A 24,000-nucleotide genomic window follows, 5' to 3' on the forward strand; every position below is an offset into this window, starting at 1 on the left:
ACGGATCCAAATATCACTGTTGGTGCACTATCGGCAGCGGGAGTCTTCCAGACTCTTTAATACCTGTGGAGATGAGAAATAACCCAGATCTACATCTTAATCCAGAGGAAGTGATTCAATCTTTCACCTTCACATTAACGAGATAGAGCTCGTTTTTGAGTTGTAGCCTAGTTGGTGTCGTCTTATTTTTCTTGAAGAGCTTCCATTTAAATTTGACAAACCCAACATCCCATTAGCAAAACATTCATTATTGCATATGGGCCTGAAACGGGCTCTCTGAACCAGAATTTCTGTTTCTTGATCAAATCACAGAAGGAGAAGACACCATCTCATTGGCTGGTGGGTATAACGTTACGTGTCTGTTGTCAAGCGGAATAAAGGAAAATCATAGAGCTGGATCCGCCAACGTTTCCCTATAACATAATGGCTAGAGATGTGTGAGCCGGGGGAAAATGTATCGAGCTTCTATGTGAGTTAAAAGACGAGCAGACATTGAAATAAGCAGATGTATCTGTACCTTAAATCTTTCTTCGGGGGCAAGACTGATTTTGATCTCCAAATTCTCAATCTGTCTCAACTTCTTCTGTAACTTCCTCACCTCTCCCATTTGGACACCTTGTTTTTTTTACTACAACCAAGACACAGAAACGAGTATTTTTGCAGACTGGTTTTGAATATGAAATGAATTGCACCACTGAAAGTACTAAAACATTGTATGTCTGTCAATAAAGGAGTCTCCGAGTGATATGTAAACACAGATCAGGCTCCGGTCAGATGGAGAGCGACGTGTCGCCGACTCGGCCGGATGTGGAAGGTGGGCCATAACTGCCTTACAGCGACACCCCGCGGGCTGACCAGGAAAAACACTCATATAGTACCTGCGTTTATTTTTTATTGTATTGTATTTGTAATATTTCACCTGTATTGCTCATAAACTGTCCCGAATACATGATATAGATCGTTTATAAATAAAGAAAATGTAGTGGTTTAGAACCACCGCGGATCCCTTTGATAGCTCTTTCGATTTAGCCATAGGTTAAATAAGATACAATCGAAATACAATTTGTTAAGGTGTACGATCCTTTCCTAAACAAATGACCAATCACAGCGTACGTCTTGATTTTGGACCACATTTTGGACCTCACTTGCCGGAAATGACGTACACACGTCCGCACATTCTTTTGTGCTGCGACCTCAGTCGGCGGAAGTGGAGCGCAGACCAAACCAGCTGCTCCACGAGAAAGAAAAAAAATAAAAAAAATCGAAGAGGAAAAAAAACTCGCCGATCTGCTGAAATTACACCGATTTTTAAACAGATTTCAATTTATTCCCGTTTTCGGGAACTCCGGGAAGGGAGACGGAGTGACCATTAGCGGTAAATACCAATATTTCTCATGCAGTGATAGTATTTTGTGCCAAATTGCACGACTTGCTCTAGCCACTCTCCACCCCGTCTCGACAGCCGGAAGTCTGTGAGATTGTCTTTTGGTTTTTTCTGCATCATCTCTTTGGTTTTTTTTATCGTTCAGCTTTTTTTCTTTGCTTGTTATTCTTTTCTAAGCAAGAGCGCGCCAGAGAGGCGCCTATAGCCCTCGGCCAAACGTTTAATTAACAATGTCTGGTATCTAGCACGTATATATAGGACTCATGCAGTCGAAATGGTGTCGAGGACCGTAGCTTATTGTAAACACTCAAGTGCATTTTGTTTCCCTTCTCCCTTGTATTTCGATGCCGCTTGCTATATTACACAACGACGGGGGGGACACAACAAGTATTAATGTATTACAGAGCAATTGTATGGTAGTGCACATACCCCTGTTCCCTATTTTAGCTGGAGTGAATGTAAGGAATCAATAGCGCCAATTTTTTGTATTTACAATACATTAGTATTGTACGATTTGTATATGTGTTATACAGATGCATAGATAATTGTTTTCTCACCCTGTCAATTGTCCATACATTCGCACTTTGAGCATACACATTGAATAAGCGATTCATTTTTGCCCACAAATGAGCAATTTAAGGTTGTAAGGTGGTTGTTGTTTTTGGTGTGGTGGACATGCGCATATTAAATTAGTTGAAATAGTTTTGGGTTGGAAATAAAGACAATTGTATGGTTGTGTCCCTGTTTCAGAAATGATGGAAGACTCTCACTTCAATTCGTCCTACTTCTGGTCTCCCATTCCCACCGTGCAAGGACAGGTAAGATAAGGAAGAAAATAATTGAAACGTTTATAATGTATAGAGAATATGCACACCTGTGTGCTAAACTATTACATAATCTCACCATATACATCGCTTATATAATTTTAAAGCATCACTTTTTCCAGAATTGCATGTAGGCCTACACATCCTCAATGTCATGTCAGAGTGTGTGTCATTAACATCCCTGTATTATTTGTGTATACAGATTGAGAATGCGATGTTCCTTAACAAGATGAAGGAGCAATCGGAGAAGGGTGGCTCCTTCCCTCCGTCCTCCCACTATCAGACTGCTGTGCTCGCCATCCCTGGTCCTAAAGATGGAGGAGGGCAGGGTGGGGGGCACCTCCACACGCCACATAGCACCCAGAACATCACGGTGGTCCCCGTCCCGTCCGGGGGCCTCATGACTGCTGGTGAGTTTCGCTCCTCTCTCAGGACGTGTGATGTGATGTGTCATGTAATATGTTTACCTGGGTAGGATAGGCGATGCAATGTCATGTTTTTGCTCAATAACGGTGTTAAGTTGTTAAGTAAACCAGCCATCGCCACACACACTCTGGGAGATCTACAGCATGGCAGTAGTTACACCTGCTCTGTATCTTTATACTCAACTTTGGCAGTAAACTGGTTCCAACACCATCACCACCGCCGCCACCCTGTGTCCTTGTTATGGAGGGGCCCAGTGGCAGCCACCAAGGCGGCGTATAGCATGGAGATTGTTCAACATAGTTGGATCAAAATCCTTCAGTCTATTGAAGAAATATTCCCCATTCTTGAGTAATAATCAGCTGAAATGTGACCTAAGCCAACCAAACACAGTGCAATGCCAGGCTTGAACAAATCAATCCAAAGTAATATTTATATTGACCTGTCATCACATTTCCAGACAGCATTTAAAACACGTTTTTGTTACCGTAAATGTATTATTCACGTGTGGCTTGCATGTCAACACACTAGGCTCCCGTGGGTAGCACTGACAGTTGATTGTCTTGTTTCCCCCGTGTAGCTGGTCTGGTTATCACCACCCCTCAGGGAACACTGGTCTCGCCCACCTCCTCACAGTCCTTTGTCTCTGGCCATCCAACCACCACCATGATAGTGTCAGCTCTACATGCTGCTAATGCAGGTAATAGACACACGCAAACACACAGATTCACACATACAGCTCGGACTCGTTTGATTATGTAGACAAACCGCATTTGCTTGCTTTGCTTTCTGCACTGACAACAAGGACAATAACTGTCGTGGAAATATCAATCATAACTATAATATGCAATTATATACAAATTATATTCACCTTGTTTATATAATTGCTAGTCAATTTTAAAGGTATTGTATACATTCTCCCTGTACCTGTACTCTGACTGAGAGCTGTTAAGATAGTTGGCATTTGCATTGCCACTGTAGCCACAAAGTCTGATACAAAGGCCATGCCAATCGACTGACTTCTTTGTTGTTTACTTTAGATTCCTTTAACTGTCGTGCAGCCTTGCTTGCAGACTTGCAGACATACCCACTTCACCCATAGTGTTATGCAATTTAACTTGGCCTCTCCCACCAATCCCATCTCTCCACGATGGTCACTCCCACTCACCTTTTTACCTTTGTATTCACTGCCCACAGTGCAAAAGTTTCGCTACAAGAATCTTGTTCACCCCTTGTCTCACTGACTGTTTCCTTGGTAACTTTGCTGCTTGTACTTTCCCATGATCATGCTCTAAAATTAAATCAAATATTTTGCTGGCTGACGTGTCCTAAAAATAAATTTTTCTTCATCTCAAACACACGCATACTCACACATACAGCTGGGACTCATTTGAATTATGTCAACAAACTGCTTTGTGTTGCTTTCTGCACTGACAATTAGGACAGTCACAAAGAAGGCATCGTCCCGAAGCATTGTTGTATTATTTAATGACCACTTACTTTTTTAGATTATATTTGTGACATCTTTTAAAGGTTCAGTGTGTATAATTAAGTGGCATCTAGCAGAATGGACTCGGCTGCAAGGGAATATGTATTATTCATCAGTTGTTAATTATTATATAATCCAATGAAAATCTGAATCTTTGTTTTCGTTACCCTAGAACCCTTTATACCTGCATAGATGCCAGTACAGTACAGCGTAGCTTCGCCTATGTCGTTGGAAAGGGAGGGGAGGTTATTCAGTTGCCTGCAATCTGCAACCTCATTGAGGGATGCCACCAAATCCTACACACAAACCCTTTAAGATACAATGAGAACCTGGAAGCACGGAATACATCATATTTGTTAATTGACGTGGCCAAATTTCATGGAAACATTGCATTGTTTCCTATTTGACGTTGTGTGTTTCTAACCTTTCTGTTGTTGACATTCCATTAGACAAAAAGGATGGGGACGAAGCGTCCCATGTTGTAGTCATGCCAACCCCTTCAAAACGAGGCCGGAAGAAGAAGGTAACGATGTCGGTGCCTAGAATAGGTGGTGGTGCCGGACATCCCAACGAAACCCTCATACTGGCGCACCTTTCGGCTACTGGTCAGGTACAAATACATATACATATAATATAATAAATTCTTTAATCAAAGAGATATACACGTGCAGACATTTTGTTGTCGTACACCTGAATGCAATAAAACTACAAAATGATGTCATACAACGACATGGACCTTGATGGGTTGTGTCGTTGCAGCACCACGGAGACCCGTACGACCTGTCAAACGAGGACGAGGACCGCACGAAAGATGGCACCAAAACGTACAGGTAAGACGTCCCTCTAAAATATAAGATAATAACAACTTCCTTTGCAAGCCACGTGTGTCTCATCGTCTTGAGCTCTGGAATGAGAGTACACATGCACATGTTTGGCCAAATTAACATAGAGATGTCTGGCAAGGGCTTCCATAGATGCACGGTGGACTGCTGGATGTTGGCATCTTACAAACACTGTTGGCATCTTACACACACACACAAAAACGCTCACACACACACAAACACACTTACTACTTCCACACGCTAATGCATCATTGCATGTTTGGCAGAACACGTCTCCCCTCCGCTTCCTCCTCCCCGGCAGCATTGAGCTGAATGATTTGTTAATTGAGCTGTCCATCAGAATGCCCCACGTGTTCTGCCTGCTTCATAAAACGCAATTTTTTTTCGCTTCCGGCTAGCCTCACACGCCCTATCTGACCCGTATTGCCGTCCTCCTTCGCCTCCACCTCGGCCATTACACAGCATGCTCTTCTAGTTGTAGGACCCGTCGTCTGCCATTGTAGTGTCGTTCTCGCCTCCACCGTTGGAGCACCTACCTATCTTCCGCTTCGGTGTGCACTGTTTTCAGTCCTCTCAATCCTTCCCTGTGTTTCCCCTGCTTTCACACTCTTCTTATCTTTGTTTGTTTGTATTTGTTATTTCCTATTCTGGGTTGCGTTGTCATGTCTTTTCTGTCTTGTGGGTTGATTCTCTTAATTTCCTTGCCCACTTCCAACAACAACCTTTTGTCTGTCTTTTTTTCCCCTCTTCTTCTTCACTTTCCATACTTTGTCGATGGCTCCACTCTCCATGTCTGTATTTGTGTTTGTGTGTGGGTCCTCTACTCTTTCTTCCTTGCCCTTCCATCCTGCCCCTCCCGTCTCTGTGTGTCTTCGCCTGTAGGTGCCGGATGTGTGCGGCGACCTTCTTCAGTAAGTCAGACATGCAGATCCACTCCAAGTCGCACACAGAGGCCAAGCCTCACAAGTGTCCCCACTGCGCCAAGTCATTCGCCAACTCCAGCTACCTGGCCCAGCACATCCGCATCCACAGCGGGGCCAAGCCCTACACCTGCTCCTACTGCCAGAAATCTTTCAGGCAACTCAGTCACTTACAGCAGCACACACGGTACTGCAGAAACCCCACCCCCACAATCCAACTACCCTTCTTCCCCTTCCCTCCCCCTGATCAGCCTGCAAAATCGTACTCCTTCCCCAAAGTCCACCTTTTTATAGAGGCACAGAACCCTGATTGCTCGTGTGTGTGTGTGTGTGTGTCCTTGCAAACATTGTGTGTCTTCACTTAGTATGCATGACGAGCATTTGTCTTCAGACAAAGACCTTCAGAAAAACTGTTGGACGTTGGGATTCAAATTGGAACCTTTGACGATGGAGTTTTTTCCCTTGTAATTCAGCACACATTGTAGGCTACACATTGCTATTCCAGTGCTTTGAGTTATGACATATTGTTTTGTACAATATGCATAGTTAACCATGGCGGTTTCTTTCTGTGCGTGCGCTTCCATAGCATTTTGCATGTGCACTTGTGTCTTGTGTTCAACTTGCTTTGAGATCACCCTGTTTCCCTGTTATCGCTGCATGTTCTCGCATCTGTCTTATGCTTTTTAACACACATTCTCCAACATGTTGCCCTCAAACTGACTTGTGTTTAATTGAACGCCAGTTTTACCTTGTGTTTGCATTAAACCCTTTTGTATCGGTAATACTTTCACACTTCTCATCAAGGCTGGTGTCCCTGTGAATTATTCTTAGCACTACCATCAAAAAAATTTTCATTGTCATGTTTGGCTTCCCCCTCTGCTATTCCTCTGTAAAATTATGTTTCTGTTCCTCATTTATGTAAACTGCACGTGTCCATTCCAAGTGACATAAATGTATGTCACATGCTCCTGTGTATATGTGTGTCAATATATTTAAGTTGAAGAAGATTGTGATCATTGCATTTCGTTTACCAAATTGACTTGATTTATTTATTTATTTGATTGATATTTGACCCCATTAACCACAAGAAAATCAAAGTAATTGTATATGTAGATATAGCTCTTTCCCTCACATGAACCCACTTTTGTCATTAATTCCCTCTATCAGGAACCACACAGAGTCCAAGCCCCACAAGTGTCCCCACTGCACCAAGTCGTTTGCCAACTCAAGCTACCTGGCCCAGCACATGCGTATCCACACAGGCGTGAAACCCTACTCCTGCTCCTTCTGCCAAAAGAACTTCAGACAGCTCAGCCACCTGCAGCAGCACAACCGGTAAGTCAATCACCTGGATTGGGTTTCCGTGGCAATCTGTGGTCAGATGAAGGAAAAAAAAATAATAATAATATACTTTTGTTTATGACTTTAGGATCCACACCGGAGACCGGCCCTATAAGTGCATCCATCCTGGCTGTGAAAAATCCTTCACACAACTCTCCAACCTACAGGTGAGCAAAGCCCACTGGGCTCCGCACGTCACGCATGGTCCGAGGCTGTCGGCCATGCAACGGACCACTGCTGCTTGAACACTGTCGCTTTGGTTCAGTCTGTTTAACCGGCCGTGTCTTCCGCCCAGTCCCACCGACGGCAGCACAACAAGGACAAACCTTACAAGTGCCCCAACTGTAATAAGGGATACACGGATGCAGCTACCCTCGAGGTGCACCTATCCACACACACGGTGAAACATGCCAAGCTCTACTCGTGTGGCCTCTGCAACCGCACCTACACTTCGGTAAGGACGATATCCATACGGTCATGTCTCCTCCACATCCGGAGACGCTACCGGCTTGATGGTGTAATCCCTGTCCGTTAACCCCGTTCTTCCTGTCCTCGTCGTCACCTCAGGAGACGTATCTGGTCAAACACATGCAGAAACACAACCCGGACCAGCTCACGGCATCAGCGGTGGCGGCGGCTCAGCAGGCCCAGCAGAACCAGCAGGCCCAGCAGAACCAGCAGGCCCAGCAGAACCAACAGAACCAGCAGGCCCAGCAGAACCAACAGAATCAAGGCCAAGCTGGCGGTCAGAGACGCGGGGAGAGCGCTGACAATGGGTCAGCGAGGCCCGGTGGGCCCAGATCTGGTGGTGGTGGTGGTGGAGGACAGGGCAGCCAGAACCAGGGCAACTACTCCCAGTCGGAGGGTGTGCCCTGCCCCTTCAACCTCCACCAGTACAAGACAGTGACCGCCGGTGACATCCAGTACAAACCAGTCAGTGTGGCTGACCTGGCTGCCCACAAAGACCTTTGCCACTCTGTGGCCACGTCAACCATTCAAGTGGAGCACCTCAACTCCTGAAGAGTGGTGAAAGGGACAATGGGAAGTGCATTCAAAAAAGGAAAAATGGAGAATGATGGATACAAGCAATAATCGTATGGGAAGACTGTGCCACAACATGGTTGGAGGTAGAGGAAACCGGTTTGGGGGAATGGAGTTTACGTTGTTGTTTTTTTTGCCTGACTTCTTTGAATTTTCCTGACCCTAATCCTGATTTATGTGTAGGAAGTGTATGTAAAAACTGTACTCAAGTATTCGTCTGTCCATCACACTGATGGTTTTACAGTCGGAAGGGAGAACATCAAAAGAGAACGATTCTCTTGTATTATTTTATTCTTCCTGCTCTTCCATTCAAATATCATTAATATACTTTTATCTATGGTGATGGAACTGATAGTTCATTATGGAAGTATTTTTGTACTTTCATACAAGTACTTGCAGTTTTTACAAGAATGCCATTACTTCTACCATCTTCTAAAATATATGCCCAATGTATGATTTCTTTTTGTATTATTATCATTCACTAAAAGGGAAGTAGATAAAGATATTTCCATTTGTGGAAAGACAAAAAAGATCATTTAAAACTATATCTAGATATATACAAACCGGTATATACAGTATGTTTGTATGTCAAAATAAAATGTTAATCCATATAATCTATTTGTATGCAGTCACAGTCCTTTATACTTCACGTGAACATGGCAGAAGTGATAATCCAGGTTATGATCCATGTAATCTTTTTTGTTTGTATGTTCTGAGAATAACATTGTTTTCAATGCTATTATACTTCCAATATACCAATGTTTATATATTCAAACGCATTGACACATCTGAAATTTGTGTTTTTCTCTGGCTATGATTTAAATAAAAAATGCAATCTAATTGCTCTTATCTTTAAGTGTTGGGATTTCCTCATTTATATGGTTTCAACATCAGATTGTTGTTGGTAGAGATGTATTACTTTGTTGTTGAATTTAATCAAGAAAATATATATCCTCAAACATTATTATATTCATATTACGAAATCGTCCGTGTAGTGGAATGTTACACGGTGCTTGTTGTGTTTACAAACGGGACGATACCAATTATTGTAACATTTATGTTTCCGACTAAACGTGAACCGACGGCCGTCCGTATTATATCCATCTTCCTTTTGGGTTGATGGTCTATAATAAATGTAAAAAAATAAACAATAACCACACATTATGCTTACTGCGAACCTATTTTGAACCGTGGAGATTTGGTTTCGTCCACCATTCTCTGCAGTCTGCAGTGAATATGGCGTCATTGAAAAGTGTAGGAGTCGAGAAACTTCATGTAAATAACGATAGTTAGAGAGCGTGGAATAGCTAGGGGAGTTTCAAAGCCGAGGCTGACCTCTGACTCTATTCAACACAAATATATTTCCATTTAAGTATGCCTCGCAAGAAGCCATTCAGCAACAAACAGAAGAAGAAGCAGCTTCAAGTCAAACGGGAGAGGAAGAGAGGTAACGTTAACGCGAGGCTAATGACACATAGCCACGGTGTTACCGCTAAGCTATGGCGCGTGGGGAGCTGTGGCACCGTGGACGGTGACATCTAGTAGCTACGTGGAGGGGAATACTTTCATCAAATATCTCCTTCTGTTTTGTTGTTGTTGCTGCTGCTGATGATTGTTCTTATCGCTTGACGTATACGCCAGACCCCACTACTTGCCTTCACAAGGCAAATACCTGTGTGTCCCTACCTCCGCTGAAGCCATGGTGTTTGAGTGAATACCGTGGCGCCTCTGTCTAGCAGGTTATGATGCAACCCACGGTGGGTTAGAGATGGGATGTGTCGCGCTGCTGGGACACGGTCGTTGACATCATGCAATGGTAGCCTAGCCCAGCATGTAAGCTAGCACTTTGACAGAAATGCTCTCCACGGTGTCGCTACGCACTCGGGACAGTAAAAACAATACAGTAGAAAGTGAAAATAGATGGTTCACGGGCCATTTATATCGGTCATATATATTTGAAATTTTTATTGTATAACTATCAGCCTACATCAATAAGTTGTGTTATTGGTGTAGTTATTGTCCATGAACCCACGTTGGACTCACTGGAGTGATAAGAGTAAGAGTCATAGAAAGACAATTCGACTAATCGACTTTTTAATTGGCATATTGTCGCATGCTGACTCAAAGGTGATGGGTCCGGGCCAAGCAGCCGCAATGCCAGCGTTGAGCGAGGAGCAGAGAGGCAGTCTGACACATCAGACAGCGAGGCCGCTGATATTAGGAGGATTAATCAACAGCCTGGCAGAGAAGGGAGACATGACCCCAACAGGTGAGATGTCATCCACATTTCATACTTAAATACTAAAAGAGAAACGGGCACATTTTCAAGTGAAGCATGTGTGTGTTGACTTTAAGTTGCCACTCCGGCATGAGTACATTCTAGTGTGCTTTTAGATAATTTCGGAGCAGACAGTGTGAATAGATACTCTACAGTAGCCGTAGCTGTCATGAGATATCATGATACATGCTGCCAGCTGATTATACTCCTGTCTCTGCTGCAAGCACATTTGAGTGTAAGCATAGTGACCCGGTTGTTATCTGCAACATGGATGTTTTGATGAAAACCTTTTTATCTTTGAAATGAATAACAAGGTTTTAATTTGTTGACTTAGCTATAGGAGAACCCTTTGAATTAATTTGTATCTCTGCAAGTATTATACCATTACTCATCCAAATGGGTTAGGTAAGGATTAGTCATATTATGAGATTGCTTAACAGGCAGGAGCCGAGTAAGAGAACTAGAAACCAGATATATTTTTAGTTGTTTAATGTTATAAGGGAGGATCTTGTTGTTTAACCGGTTGACAAGAAACCACTGCCCATAATGTCAATTTCTAGGAACACAGGCATGCCAACCACTGGACAGCACACATCGCGCCGACATTTACCCAACAGCGCTATGAAGTACACACTAGAACATTGAATCACCCTTTTCCTGATGTTTTTATAGGAACCTGGAAGCAATTATTATGTTCTAATTAGAGCAACGTCTCTATGCCTCTACACAGCAGAACTAAAACAGGCCATGTATTAAAAAGAATAGGGAGACAAATTTAAATACGTAAACTGGTTTGGTTTTGACCTGAGGATTTTATTCAACTCCCACTTGTTTCATGTCAAACCAACATTATTTCAATCAGAGTGAATGACCTGTGAACCTACTGACTCCCACGGAATCAGGTTCCGACTGCACTTTGAGAGGGAGACTAAAGAGGAGGTGGAGAAGCGGAAGAAGGTGGCCAGGGAGAAGATCCTTCAGCCCGTCTCAGAGAAAGAGATGGAGATCAACATCGGTGACATCTACCCCTCAGACAAAGGTGGGGCAATGTCCACTCTATTTATACTCATTGAACGCAGTGTGTGATACGTGTTAAAGGACAACACCGGTCTGTGCCATGAACCATTGTAACCCTCCCTCATGACTTCACTAGAACATTCTTGACCAACATGATTCGTCCAAATCACTTTTTCGTGCTGATACTGCCTGAAGGGCATTTCCCATTGACGTGTCTGAAACAAATGCAGGCTATGGTAATTTAGCACTTTGCGATAAGATATTAAGTGAAGTACCTGAATGGCGATTCACTATGATGTCCACAAACTCTGTACTGACGGATGCACACTGTTTCCAAAAGAAGAGCTGTATTACCATTGCTTACATTCATGGCATGTGCGCTCACACTAAATGCCCTTTCGGCAGTATCGGTACATGGACTTCAATTTGACGTTGGTAACGGATGTTCTGGGGAGACCCGGAGTGACGGTTACTATGGTTTGATCACCCAGACCGGTACTCTGTCCTTAGACAAACCTTTGACAAAGCAACATAACAGGGCTGTGAACTTAATGGGAACTCAATTATTCAATGGCAGGTCTTGGTATCCCAAGACGACCATCGTGGACCTACGATATGACCCGTGAGCAACTGCTGAGGAAAGAGGAGAAGTCTTACCGGGAGTACCTGGACGACCTGCACTCCAGAAACCCCCCGGGCTCCCTCAGCCACTTTGAGCACAATCTGGAGGTGAGTCACATGACCTGAGGCGCTTAAAGGTTGTATCAGCGATTCTAGGCCGAAAAACATAAATGATCACATTCATCTGATCTTTCCTCACGATCCGCTAGCTGCCCGCCCCATAAGCAGGCCGTCAAAAAAACGGGTCTCTGTAGGCAGCCTATCATCCGAGATCGTACACAAAAACAAATGGTACTACCAACCACTCAAAACCAAAATAAATAGTGTTGTGGGGTTTTGCGCTGTGTTCATGATAGTTTTTACTGGACGTACGAAACACAGAAGGCAGGGGCGAGCTGGCTCTGTTTGTTTGGGATTTCGCTTCGAATACCAACAGAAGTGACGTCACCCAACATCGCTGATACAACTTTTAAGTACAGCTCCATGCCCAGGCCTTCACCCTTTGGGCTGCTTGTGGGTGGAGACCGCAACTCATAATGGTTAGTTGACTTATGATTTAACCACTTCTGTTTGTCATGGGAACCAAGGGAAATTCTAACTAATGAGCATTTCTTCCCATTGTGTTTTTAGACATGGAGGCAGTTGTGGAGAGTGTTGGAGATGTCTGATGTTATCCTGCTCATCGTGGACATCAGGCATCCGGTAAGTAGACGGTGACCTTGTCTGTCTCGGTGGTCTGTCTTGGCACCACTAGGGGGCATCAAATCGCTTTCTTAAAACACACCTCAGGGGTGTTTTTAGATGTTGGATATAAAAAAAATATATATAAAAAAGCAAAGGGGCGCAGCTAGTCTATCATACAAGAACCGCTTCATCCCAGTGCTCCCTAGGCTAGTGCTCTTCTGCTAGAGAACAACGCAACGTGGACACAGGCCCTAAAGCCAGCTAATATTTCCACTGTACTTCGTTCTGCTTTCCACTGTCTATTAACTGTGTTTTCTAGCCTCAAATTCTGGTGGTAAAAGGAAGAAACTTAAGATAGCAGCCAACTTTTAACTGTAACTGGCTCCAAGAAATGTCTACCACCGAGAGCAGTCAGGGGGACAGAATTACACAGATCGGAGAGATGGATCCATATCTGATAGAAAGTGTTTCCCGGCTTGTGTCCCACTCTTTGTTAGTTGACTCTCCATGGTATGGCCCCCAGGTGCTGCAGTTCCCCCCCACCTTGTACAGCTACATCACGGAGGAGCTGCGCAAGCAGGTGGTTCTGGTGCTCAACAAGGCCGACCTGTGTCCCCCTCCGCTAGTGATCGCCTGGAAACACTACCTGGCCTCCCAGTTCCCCCACCTGCTGACGGTCTGCTTCACCTCCCACCCCGGACAGGCCTACACCACAGGTGAGCACAATGAGGGCTCTATGGGGGTTGGAAAGACCCCCACCCACTAGGAGTGTAACGATACTCATTCGTACCAAAAATTTTCGGTACGGGTCTAACAGTTCGATGCACCTTTCATTTCGGTACGTACCGAAAAAAGTTTTTATTGATTATCACACACTCTGTGTCTTGTCTTGTCCTGAGGTTTTGTGTTGAGGACCACAATGGAAATAAGTCCTGGACTTTATTGTGTTTTTATCCTCAATTGTATTTGGTGTCTTTCCATGTGTGTAAGGCATTTGTTTGATACAATTTAATAAATCAAATCAAAATCCAATTGTTTAATAAAAATAAAATAATAAAAAATGCTGTTCCCAAAAAACGAATACCGAACCGTGACTTAAAAACAGAGGTACGTTCCGAATCGTGACTTTTGTGTATCATTACACCCCTACCACCCACATTACCTTTTTGCCATGTAGCCTATATATATTTATTTAGCTTTTGGCAGAAAAGGAAAAAACAAGTTTTTTTAATAAAACACTCTCAATTGAACACAAGTCTTTTAAATGTGTGTAAACAAATGTATTCTCTGCATTATCATTATCAAACTATAAATGTTTAATAAATAATAAATCATCTCAAATAAATCAGTTTGAACAGATAAAACGATTACCTCAAATAACATTCAGAGTTGTTAATTGAGTGTATAAAGAAATATATATATATATATATATACACACACGGCGACTCTGTCCAGTAAGTGTTTGATGCAGTTCCAGGTCTCCAGCCCACTGCCTCCACTGCACATGTACATTATGGACAACTAATGTGAACAAGCACACTGTGTGTGACCCACTCCATTGTTTTCCTATCGAGAAAGCGGAGAGGCAATTTGAGGAAGGGATGGGGGGGGGGGGGGGACCTCCGACCAGGCGGCCGCGGGCGGACTCGCTTCAAATATGAAGTTATTGCAACTTCTATTTCATTCGATTTGTCGAACAGTCCATAGAGCCAGAATGGTTTAAGTTGCGGCAGTTCATTTTAAACCTGCTGTGCTGAACGTGCGTGACCTGTTGAGTACTTGGACCACAATACACAAGGACTTTGGAAACTTCTCATCATTATTTTATAAACTTAAAGACGCAATCTGTAACTTTTCAACTATCTTGAAGCCTAAAATGACATGGACATATCTGTAGTCAACGCTGATACGATGATTATTTCAATAATGTTAGCGATAAAATCACATCCTATAACTGATAAATGCTACAAATACGAAATGATAGCCAGCCTGTACCTCTCTCTTTGCTTGCAAGAAACCTGCTGTCGACACTCCTAAAACCCCTCCCACACACACCACCCATCTGCTGACCTACGCTAGTTGGGTGGAGGTGGAGTGGACTGAACAATTGTGGACTGAACAATCATCTTGATGTCTCCCACCATGTATTTGCGACTTAAGGTTAATATGATACTACAGATCTGTGGAGTTTGTGAAACAGTAGCAAAGTCTCATTATGTGAGGAGGAGACAAAGATGGAATGGTTTATTGACTGACTTTGGGTGAGTAGAGGATGCGTATGCCTGAGTACAATTAGTCCGCAGAGCAGGCTAAGTCGGAAGAACAGAGCCAGAATCACTATCCTCTTCCATCATAAAATGATCTCCTACCTACTATAAATAACCGGCAGCTGGGAATTAGGTAATAGATGCCAGTTACGATAGAGTTTTTTCTCCACATACTGTACTCTTGCATTGCGCTAGTGCTGTGTCGCAATTTCACTAAAACGCAGTATGCACAATGTGCAAACCACATTATTCCTCAATTGGAGCTTAAGTGGATCGTGTTCTCAACGACCGCACACTCATCGGCACTGCCATACAGCCGCACAGTAACTCCCAGCATTGCTCAAACCCTCATCTATTCCCACCCAGTATATTGAACAAAGAACAAGACCTAAAATGGGATTTTCACACACGTGTTGGTCTTTCTACTAAATGGTCCTCATTTATATAGTGCTTTTATCCAAAGCGCTTTACAGTGTTGACTGACATTCACCCATTCATGCACACATTCACACACCGACGGCGGAGTCAACCACGCAAGGGCGACAGCCAGCTCGTCAGGAGCAAATTAGGGTGAGGCGTCTCGCTCAGGGACACCACGACACTCCGGAGCCGGGGATCAAACCAGCAACCCTGCGGTTACCAGGCAACCCGCTCTACCGCCTGAGCTAATGCCCAATACGACACTGTGCAGTTCATGGCTCTTCTGGTGTGCAGCCCGCTTCACATTGAAGCCTTAACAGAGTCTCGGACCAGAGTAGAATCCGAAATCCACTGACCTCCTCCACACAGAACGTACAAGGGATATTGGGGTGTACGAGGGTGTTAGTCAAATAAAACCTGTTTTAGTGCCACTATTACATTCTTTGGAGAATACCCTGATATGATTTCAGATCATTTGGTGGTATTATAAGCCTGCAAATGATGTTGTTTCGATGTGCTATTTGAGGAGGCTATCAGTCCTTTATTGGTGGTATTTCCACCGACACCAAATGATCTGAGAATATTGATTCAGTCACAATTAATTCTAGTTACAAATGTTACTCATGCTCTGCTCTGTTATTGAAGTTTCTCTGCCGCAGTCGTCAATCCCGGTTCTTTCATGGGATTTCATCAGGTCATTGTAGAAGTGAAGTTGTTTTGATAACTTTGGTTCCTTCTCCTTGTGTTGCTCTGTAGTGCTTCAGAAAAAGAGGCTGAGGAAGAAGGCTGGCTGTGTCCAGGCTGGAGGCCCTACAGACATCATGAAGGCCTGTCGGGAGATCACGGCTGGCAAAGGTACGGCCTCTTTCTCATGCGGGTTTGGCCCACAGGGGAAGTCATTTTCTCACCTTGGCGGTGGAGACTGCAGCTGGCCATGTATTGACCCAACCCTAATGGGATAATATGTCTGCCGTAATTCCGAGCTATAACTTTTCTTATTTGAGAAATGGTTAGTAATGTGGATCTAATCACCGTGAATGTAGTGGCCTTCCTTGTGGAGCAGCCTATTACCACCAGGACATTGGATCGTTCCACTGTAATGCAGCCATTAAGACCCTCTCTATGAAGCTGAGTCGCGACTTAACAATAACTGAATGGCCATGCTGTGTTCCAATATCCATACTCGCTATACTTTTTTGAGTACGTAGGGCGTTCCAATTCAGATCGGGGCGAAAATAAGTGTACTGAAAGGACCCGGATGGTGTACTCAAAACGGTCAAACCGCGACGTGTGGATCGATGCACACTTTTCGTACTCAACCGCAGCCATCTTAGCTACGTAGCGGAAGAGACGGCGCCAGGCTGAGCCAACGTCGGCGCATTTTCCACATAGCCTGCATTAATGGAGACATTTTGTAGCTTTTATAGCTTTTTATAGCTACTATGCGTAAAGAGTTCACCGTTCAAAGCGGGATGTTTATTGCTGGGGGAGGAGCCACGGCAGCCGTCACGATCCTAATTTCCGGTCAGTGCACCACGGAGTATTCGTTTTGGAACAACACTGACATCTGAAAATCAGCGCACTTGGTGAGTGCGGTTAGTGTACTACGTTCAAGTGTACTCATGGAAGTATGGGTATTGGAACACAGCACCATTTCTATTCCCATTTCACAAGAATGTAGCTAAAATAATATATTGCTCCCTCGTAATGCATGCATCCATGGTAATCTGATAATGGTAATCTGAATAAATGGAGCACTTTCCTAAACCGTAATTTTCCCCATTTGTCACCTCTTTTAAACTTTGCTCACACTCTCTCTCATAGTTGACCTTGCCAGCTGGGAGAAGAAGATCAATCAAGATGCTGTTGCCGAGCGACCAGACGGGGAGCCAGCAGGGGACGCGCTGGAAACCGTGCTGATGGAGCACCTGAGTGACGCGGCGATGGAGATGAGCAGGCCATCTGAGGAGCTCTACAAGGATGGAGTTCTCACGCTGGGCTGTATAGGTACACTTGGTTCACTTGGCCAACATGGGGTTAAATCCTGAAAACATTTAGTCAGGTTTAGTATAGGGGTTGGGATGGGGCAGTGACTATGGATGTACAACCCCAAGCCTGAAGGTACTGGGTTCGATCTCCACATGTTCACAGCCTAACCGTTAGGCATCCTTCAGTAAGACGCCTAAATCCTATCTGTTCCTTGATAACATGTATCAGACTTCGCTTTGAGTCATTTCGTATAAAGCATCTGCTAAAAGACAAAAGAGCAATGAGACCCTCCTGCCTCTCCACGGATACGTGTATGACGGAAATCTTTTACAAATGTTTCCAGGCTTTCCGAACGTCGGCAAGTCCTCTGTGATAAACAGCCTGGTGGGCAGGAAGGTGGTGAGTGTCTCTCGTACCCCGGGCCACACCAAATACTTCCAGACCTACTACCTCACCCCCACGGTCCGACTGTGCGACTGTCCCGGCCTGGTCTTTCCTTCGCGGGTGGACAAACAGCTCCAGGTACGTACACAGCGGACTGCTGGCACCCCTTGATGGTTGAAGTGTGGTTGTGGGTGTAAATATTAAGCAGTATGTCAAGACAAACCTTGCGATTTAAAGTATGCATTGCTGTATCCATTAATACATTGTGATACTTTTAATCAATAATACTTTTAATTAATAATAAAGTATTTAAATCGGTTCCTGTCTTTTTCCTCTGCTGGCTGTTGATTGATTTCCCTCCTGTGTCTATGGTGGATGTGTTGTTCACGCTGCACATGCAGATCCTAGCGGGCATCTACCCAGTGTCCCAGCTGCAGGAGCCCTACAGCTCGGTGGGGTACCTGTGTGAGCGCACCAGCTTCCTCCCCCTGCTGAAGCTCAAGCATCCCAGCCTGGAGGACGCCCCCAAACATCACAGCCTGGGGGACTACGTAAAACCGGAGCCCAGCTGGACCGCTTGGGATGTGTGTGAGGGTAAGGGAGCGCAATTACTTTGCCCATTGAAACACAGAGCTATTTAGTAGCAAGACACCCTGCAGAAGACCCAGGTTTGAGATGCACCATGTCACCCACTCTATTTCAATCCACTTTCCAGTCTGTCATCACGCTCTGTCCTTAAGGCACAAAGCCCATGAAAATTAAATGAAAAATAAATCTCAACCAGCTATTGAAGTGGAACAGAAACGCACACTAGAAAGATATTGAATACGGTTTGCTTCTGGATTACAACTTTGAAAGACGATACAGGTGGATGCTACCATTGCCGATATTGGGCTGAGTAATTACGAGGTCGTTATTCAATCTAATTTAGGAAGTTTAAATTTAGAAAGCAAAGTCATTCATTCACGTCAGCGTCTTGTAATAAACCTTGGGGCAGTGCAGTAGCAACCCTTCTTTCTATGAACATTTAGATCGTTTTTCTCCCCTGACAATTTCATGACTGTGCGTATGGCTGTATAGACTGTGTCTATGTTGACCATGCAGGCGTTGGGGGCATCATACCATATTGTAGACTGGACATGTGGTCATTGACAGTCACTTCCCATCAGTTCTAGTTTACATTTCATCTCTACCCGTGTTCTGCCATACTTCTGTTCCTGACTGTTTGGAACTGCTGTCGATGTTCTGCTGCTGGCCTCGTCTCACATACATTGTAATGTGTGCTTGCTTACTGTATGTAGCCTGGGCAGAGAAGAGATGCTACAAGACGGCGAAGGCGGCTCGAAACGACGTTTACCGCGCCGCCAACAGCCTCCTGAGGCTGGCTGTGGACGGCAGACTGAGCCTCTGCCTCCGACCTCCGGGCTACAGCTGCCTGAAGGGTAGGACGAGGAAAGAAAGTGCCATGTTTTATCATGAGGAATTTGATCCAACGTGCTTAGAGGAGTCGTAAAGCAGCCTCAGCAGCAGTGTGTTTTTTTTTGTTGTTTTTTTACGGTCCCGCAGGACACTGGGAGAACCACCCGGACCTGCCGGAGATCATCGCCCTGCAGGGACGGGCGGAGGGCGACGAGGCAGGGGAGCGGGAGGAAGGGGAGGAGGACGACGACGAGGAGTCCAGCTCGGAGCCGGAGGAGGAGGAGGAGAGGGACCGGGACGCGGACGACGACGAGGACCGCGACGGCGACGACGAAGACGAGGGGTTCAGGGAGTCCAGGAAGAAGGAGGCCGTGGCCCCCGGGAACCTCAACGTCAACATGTTCAACGTGCTGCGGGAGAACGAGTGTGAATGAGGAGGAGGAGGAGGAGGAGGATGGGAGGAAGGGTGGAGCACTGACTGAGGAGTGAGGCTTTGCACCACGTGGTACCCTCGCCCTTTTCCATTTATAAGCCCAGTATTCTCATCCATTCCAATTGTTCAGTTATTTCCGTTTCCTCCCTTCCCGATAAAAACCAACCATAATTTTTCTCTTTCCCCCCTCATGTCAAAATTTGACTTAAATACAAACCGTTGGTTTGAAGTCATTTTTATTGCAGCCCCTCTCCGACAACAGTATTTTTTCTTTATCTTTATCTTTTACCTGAATCAACCCCTATTCATTTTATTTTATTTCCACCATCATCGCATCAAAATTTGATTAAACCAACCAGTTTTATTGTTTTGGTTATCTTTATTTCCTCCCTTCCCGACACCATTCTGTCACATCGTCAACATTCTCGTCATGAAGAGCATCCACTTCAATTCATTTTATTTTCATTTCCCCCTCGTATCAAACTGTGAAGTGGTTTGTTCAGCGCCCCCAGCTCCCCCCAGCCCCCGTGCTTAACCACCCCCTGGTTCTGTTCTAGCGATGGGTGTGCTCTTGCTTTGATTCGACCTATCTTGTTTTTCTCGCGTGTCGTTCATCAACGCGATAGATAGAAGCTTGTTTTCCTTAGCCAGTAACGGGGACTTTCGGGACTAATCTCTTGTTTGTCCTCAGTTTGTTGTTTTCGTTAAGAAGTCACCTCATTGCTGGGATGCCAAAGTTCGGAAAATGTCTTTGGGCGCGCCGGTCAGGATAAAGAAAGAAAAATATCAAAAGATGAGGTCATTCGTTGGGTCATTCGTCAAACATTTGCTTCCCAGGAAAGAGGAGGGAGCTAAAGCACTTTAAGTCACTATAAAGTCGAATAGCAACCATGGCATTTTGCATCGGTTTGCATCGGTTGAAGGGGTCGGGTGGGGCGGGATGTAGTTTGTGGGCCGTTGTTTTGGTGGATTAAATAGAGGGGAACAGACTTCCCCACCTGTTTCCATTGTAAAGGAAGTGTATACACTCCACAGTCTGAATTTGGCTTTGATTTGAAGATATTGGGTGATTCTGATTTTATTATTTATGGTTCTCCCCATTCAAACCAACCCAATACTTGATGGGCTGGGTTGAATCAGATTTCTTTTGCTGTACTCTGAGTGCTTAACCTGGATGGCCCTGTAGTGTTTTAACTACCTGGACAAGGTTCCCATCATATCCTATTGGAGATGTAACTGGACCAGGCTCTTGGCCCATGCAATGCCATGGCTCTGTTTGGCTCTCACTTAGAGAAGGATATACTGCAATTCATGTCAGACCAGTGAAATATTTCAAAGGCTTGTTTTATACTTATATTTTAGATCAATAAAATGTCAAATGAGTGTTTGAATCCTAACTGCTCATCTTCCCCATCCAAATACATTGGCCCCTCAATGCGGTTTATTTTTTTCCCTCTCTTGGTCCGTGACATTTCTACTTTGGTATGAATTGTAGTATACAAAATATTGCTTTTGGCAACTCTATCCCTGTGTGGTGTGCTAAGCCTATGCTACAATCCTACGAGTGCTGTATTTCCTTTTTCGGTGTGCTGTTGTACCTCATGTTCTGCATTACAACTTTAATGTAAAGAAAATCCTACAGCACAATTCTGTGTTACCATGTAATACATAACACTGCGACCACATGCACTGGTGAGCTGCCGTTGGTATTGTGTGACGCGACTCTTGAACACTAGCCTGCTGTTCCAAGCACAGTGGACATGGTTGTGTTTATCTGGCCTTATAGACAATTATTGACTAACTTTAAGAGTGAGGGCAAGTGAATATGAAGCCATTTTCTGCATTCATCTTCTTCCTGTTATGGCTTATGGCAATGAACTGGACTGCTCTCTCTGCAATAAAAAACAATCATTTAAAATAAAAAATAAAGAAGTCTGTAAATGAATGAATGTTGAGATTAATATCTTGCTCTAACTCTAATGGCCCCAGAACTTGAACACATAGTCTTGATTATATTATAGCATAATGAACATTGTGCCGCACAAGAAGCTGTATATGCATCATAAGGAGGCACATTTAAAAGGACTGCCTAGTGATTGATGGGTCAATAAGTTGTTGGCATTACCTTCTAATTGATCTGGGACCTTGCGGGTGAGACAGTGACAGTAAAGACAAATGCCTCAGATTCAACTTCAACTGAATATGTCAATGGACCTGGTAATACATTTGTACTTTGAGTTGGCCTGCCTACCTCATATAATCCATATCTACATCGAAGTCTGTACTAAACAAACATGTCAAAGACTAATGATTGTTTCAGAGTCAAGGCAAAAACCAATAGAATAATGTTCTCAGACAATTATTTGAAGCAGAATACATCAGTGATAATTTGCCATAACAACATGATGGCCTAAAATAAGGACAAGAGGAAAACGTATAAAGCCACATAATTAGTTTGGGATCTTTGATGGTTTTTCATTTATTTTTGATGGTTTTAGAAAACAGCCGAGCAGCCTTGGCCCCTCTGTCTGTCATTAATGCCGTTTCATTAAGTTCCTCCTCCTCAGATGATGAAGATTGACTGCTATAATGGGGCTGAAAACAGTTGCGAATGGCACCACACACACCGGCAATGACTTACTCCTATAGGATACCCCATGTGGAGTATGAGAGCACGCATTTAGATGAAATATGGAGATCATCATCCCTGTAGCATGTGGAACTTGTTATCGCCTCTTCCATTTGCAAATTAAATTAGCTTGCTAGACATGGCCTCGTCAGTTGAGATGGGGAGGAGGCGTAGGCCTTTTCCTCGGGAAGGAATAACCTATTTGATCAAGTATGTCTTGACACTGTCTTGACAGATGCCTAACCCTCTCAACAACAACAGCACACACGCTGGACCCATCGATAGGAGCTGTGATTACACATTACAGTTCATTACAGAATTGTGAGGGAAATTCCAGAACTCTTGTGGATAGTTTAAAATAAAAAACAAACTTGGATTACTTTAATTACTGTTTAAGTAATCCTAAATTTACTGGACTTGATGGATCTTATGTTATCTCACACATTAGATCAACAATGGAGGGGTTCCAAACTTTACAAGAAATCATGTGGAAACATTTGTAATTGAAAGCCTGAGACTTTGAGCTTCCTAATCCCTTCAGCTATAGCCTTTAATTGTCTTGGGACCCAGAGATCTCGTCTGCCAGTAATTACAGTCAGACGAGGACTTCCAGATTTACTGCTGTTGCACCACACCACTCCATAAATTAAAAGTAGTGTTAATTAAATTCTGGTGTGACAAATTGGCCTCACTTGCCAACATTGGTCACGTCAATAATGCCCATGTGGTTTGAATTTGAATTAATTCTTTGGAAAGGAACTTGCGTGAGAGTAACAGACAGCTCTCTCATGACATATGTTGGGAAGACTTCTGCCCTCTTCCTCATTCACTCGATTCATTAGATATAGGCTGACGTTCAGACTAGACCCACTTGTCAATGGATCGGTTACATACAAGATCCAGAACATAAAGTTTGTGTGTTCCCACGATGCACAATTTATATCGTAAAGGATTGCATTATACTACGTGTATTGTTTCTATTGAACGACCACAGGCACACACACACACACACACACAGATATAACAATGTACACACTTACAAGTGCACACTTACACAAACACATTTAAGTGTGTTGTAAAAACATTCTAGGACCGGTGGGACCCTGGGCGAACAAAAGCAGGCACAGGTGTGCGAGGCCCGCCTAATGGATCCTGACAGATTGAAAATAAGAGAACGTTAACGCTGGCTCTATTTCCATGTGTTACATTGCAACAGCAAGACAGAATCATTAAAGTACAATGCGGTTCTCTATATATAGTTTACACGGTTTGTACACCTACAATATGTAGTCACTAGAGGGCTATCAAGGCTAGCATTAGCATGGGCCATTGCTGTTAACAGTTAATGGTGCCCAACAGCTGGCTGATGATACATAGCCTTTCTCATTTGTGGTGTTAATAATGTGTATGTGCAGTATGTGTTACATGATAGCACTCCCATGCTCCCATGCGTTTTATCGACATCGCAAAGTCGGGGCACCAAAGTGTCAGAAATGCGCATGCCATTGTTCTCTTTCTTCTTTGCGACCTTTGCTCCTTTCTCTGTGGACAAGCCCGCAGAAAGTCACACATTGAGTCCAGTGAGCCACTGGGAG

At 44.1% G+C, this 24,000-nt stretch overlaps 3 protein-coding genes across 4 annotated transcripts in view; 2 read left to right on the plus strand and 1 right to left on the minus strand.

The window, feature by feature from the left end:
* The window catches only part of LOC311350975 (uncharacterized protein), a gene marked incomplete at its 3' end in the record, with an annotated part of 11,448 nt that extends 10,665 nt beyond the window's left edge, over positions 1 to 783 (minus strand). The window contains exon 1 of the mRNA XM_084471065.1: positions 518 to 783. Within this exon, the coding sequence (XP_084327191.1) occupies positions 518 to 607 (90 nt within the window). The 5' untranslated portion in view covers positions 608 to 783. The remainder of the gene's footprint in view (positions 1 to 517) is intronic.
* Positions 784 to 1,172: 389 nt separating this feature from the next.
* On the plus strand, positions 1,173 to 9,064 carry znf384b (zinc finger protein 384 b). 2 transcript variants are annotated; one of them, XM_084472292.1, is made up of 11 exons: positions 1,173 to 1,375; positions 2,135 to 2,202; positions 2,411 to 2,618; positions 3,212 to 3,331; positions 4,570 to 4,730; positions 4,880 to 4,950; positions 5,845 to 6,069; positions 7,050 to 7,217; positions 7,312 to 7,390; positions 7,519 to 7,677; positions 7,791 to 9,064. In XM_084472292.1, exons 2-11 carry the CDS (start codon positions 2,137 to 2,139, stop codon positions 8,241 to 8,243), a joined length of 1,710 nt encoding a protein of 569 aa, XP_084328418.1. In that variant the 5' UTR covers positions 1,173 to 1,375; positions 2,135 to 2,136; the 3' UTR covers positions 8,244 to 9,064. The 2 variants fall into 2 exon arrangements, with proteins under 2 accessions (XP_084328418.1, XP_084328419.1); XM_084472293.1 differs by lacking the exon at positions 5,845 to 6,069.
* Positions 9,065 to 9,517: 453 nt separating this feature from the next.
* Positions 9,518 to 20,145, plus strand: gnl1 (guanine nucleotide binding protein-like 1). The gene is made up of 12 exons (XM_084471648.1): positions 9,518 to 9,711; positions 10,392 to 10,533; positions 11,445 to 11,581; positions 12,137 to 12,288; positions 12,811 to 12,882; positions 13,388 to 13,580; positions 16,308 to 16,406; positions 17,376 to 17,558; positions 17,884 to 18,062; positions 18,326 to 18,518; positions 19,226 to 19,366; positions 19,491 to 20,145. Exons 1-12 carry the CDS (start codon positions 9,639 to 9,641, stop codon positions 19,775 to 19,777), a joined length of 1,851 nt encoding a protein of 616 aa, XP_084327774.1. The 5' UTR covers positions 9,518 to 9,638; the 3' UTR covers positions 19,778 to 20,145.
* Positions 20,146 to 24,000: the final 3,855 nt, after the last annotated feature.

Source organism: Micromesistius poutassou (genome assembly GCF_964030765.1).
Source record: "Micromesistius poutassou genome assembly, chromosome: 8".
Lineage (NCBI taxonomy): Eukaryota > Metazoa > Chordata > Actinopteri > Gadiformes > Gadidae > Micromesistius > Micromesistius poutassou.

What these genes read in the sequence shown, in the direction of transcription:
- znf384b (XM_084472292.1), top strand. Translation starts at nt 2,137, where the DNA reads ATGATGGAAGACTCTCACTTCAATTCGTCCTACTTCTGGTCTCCCATT. An exon ending in CACAACTCTCCAACCTACAG is followed by an intron (nt 7,391 to 7,518) that starts GTGAGCAAAGCC and finishes TCTTCCGCCCAG; the next exon opens with TCCCACCGACGGCAGCACAA. An exon ending in GCAACCGCACCTACACTTCG is followed by an intron (nt 7,678 to 7,790) that starts GTAAGGACGATA and finishes TCGTCACCTCAG; the next exon opens with GAGACGTATCTGGTCAAACA.
- gnl1 (XM_084471648.1), top strand. Translation starts at nt 9,639, where the DNA reads ATGCCTCGCAAGAAGCCATTCAGCAACAAACAGAAGAAGAAGCAGCTT. An exon ending in TCGTGGACATCAGGCATCCG is followed by an intron (nt 12,883 to 13,387) that starts GTAAGTAGACGG and finishes TATGGCCCCCAG; the next exon opens with GTGCTGCAGTTCCCCCCCAC. An exon ending in GGGTGGACAAACAGCTCCAG is followed by an intron (nt 18,063 to 18,325) that starts GTACGTACACAG and finishes CTGCACATGCAG; the next exon opens with ATCCTAGCGGGCATCTACCC.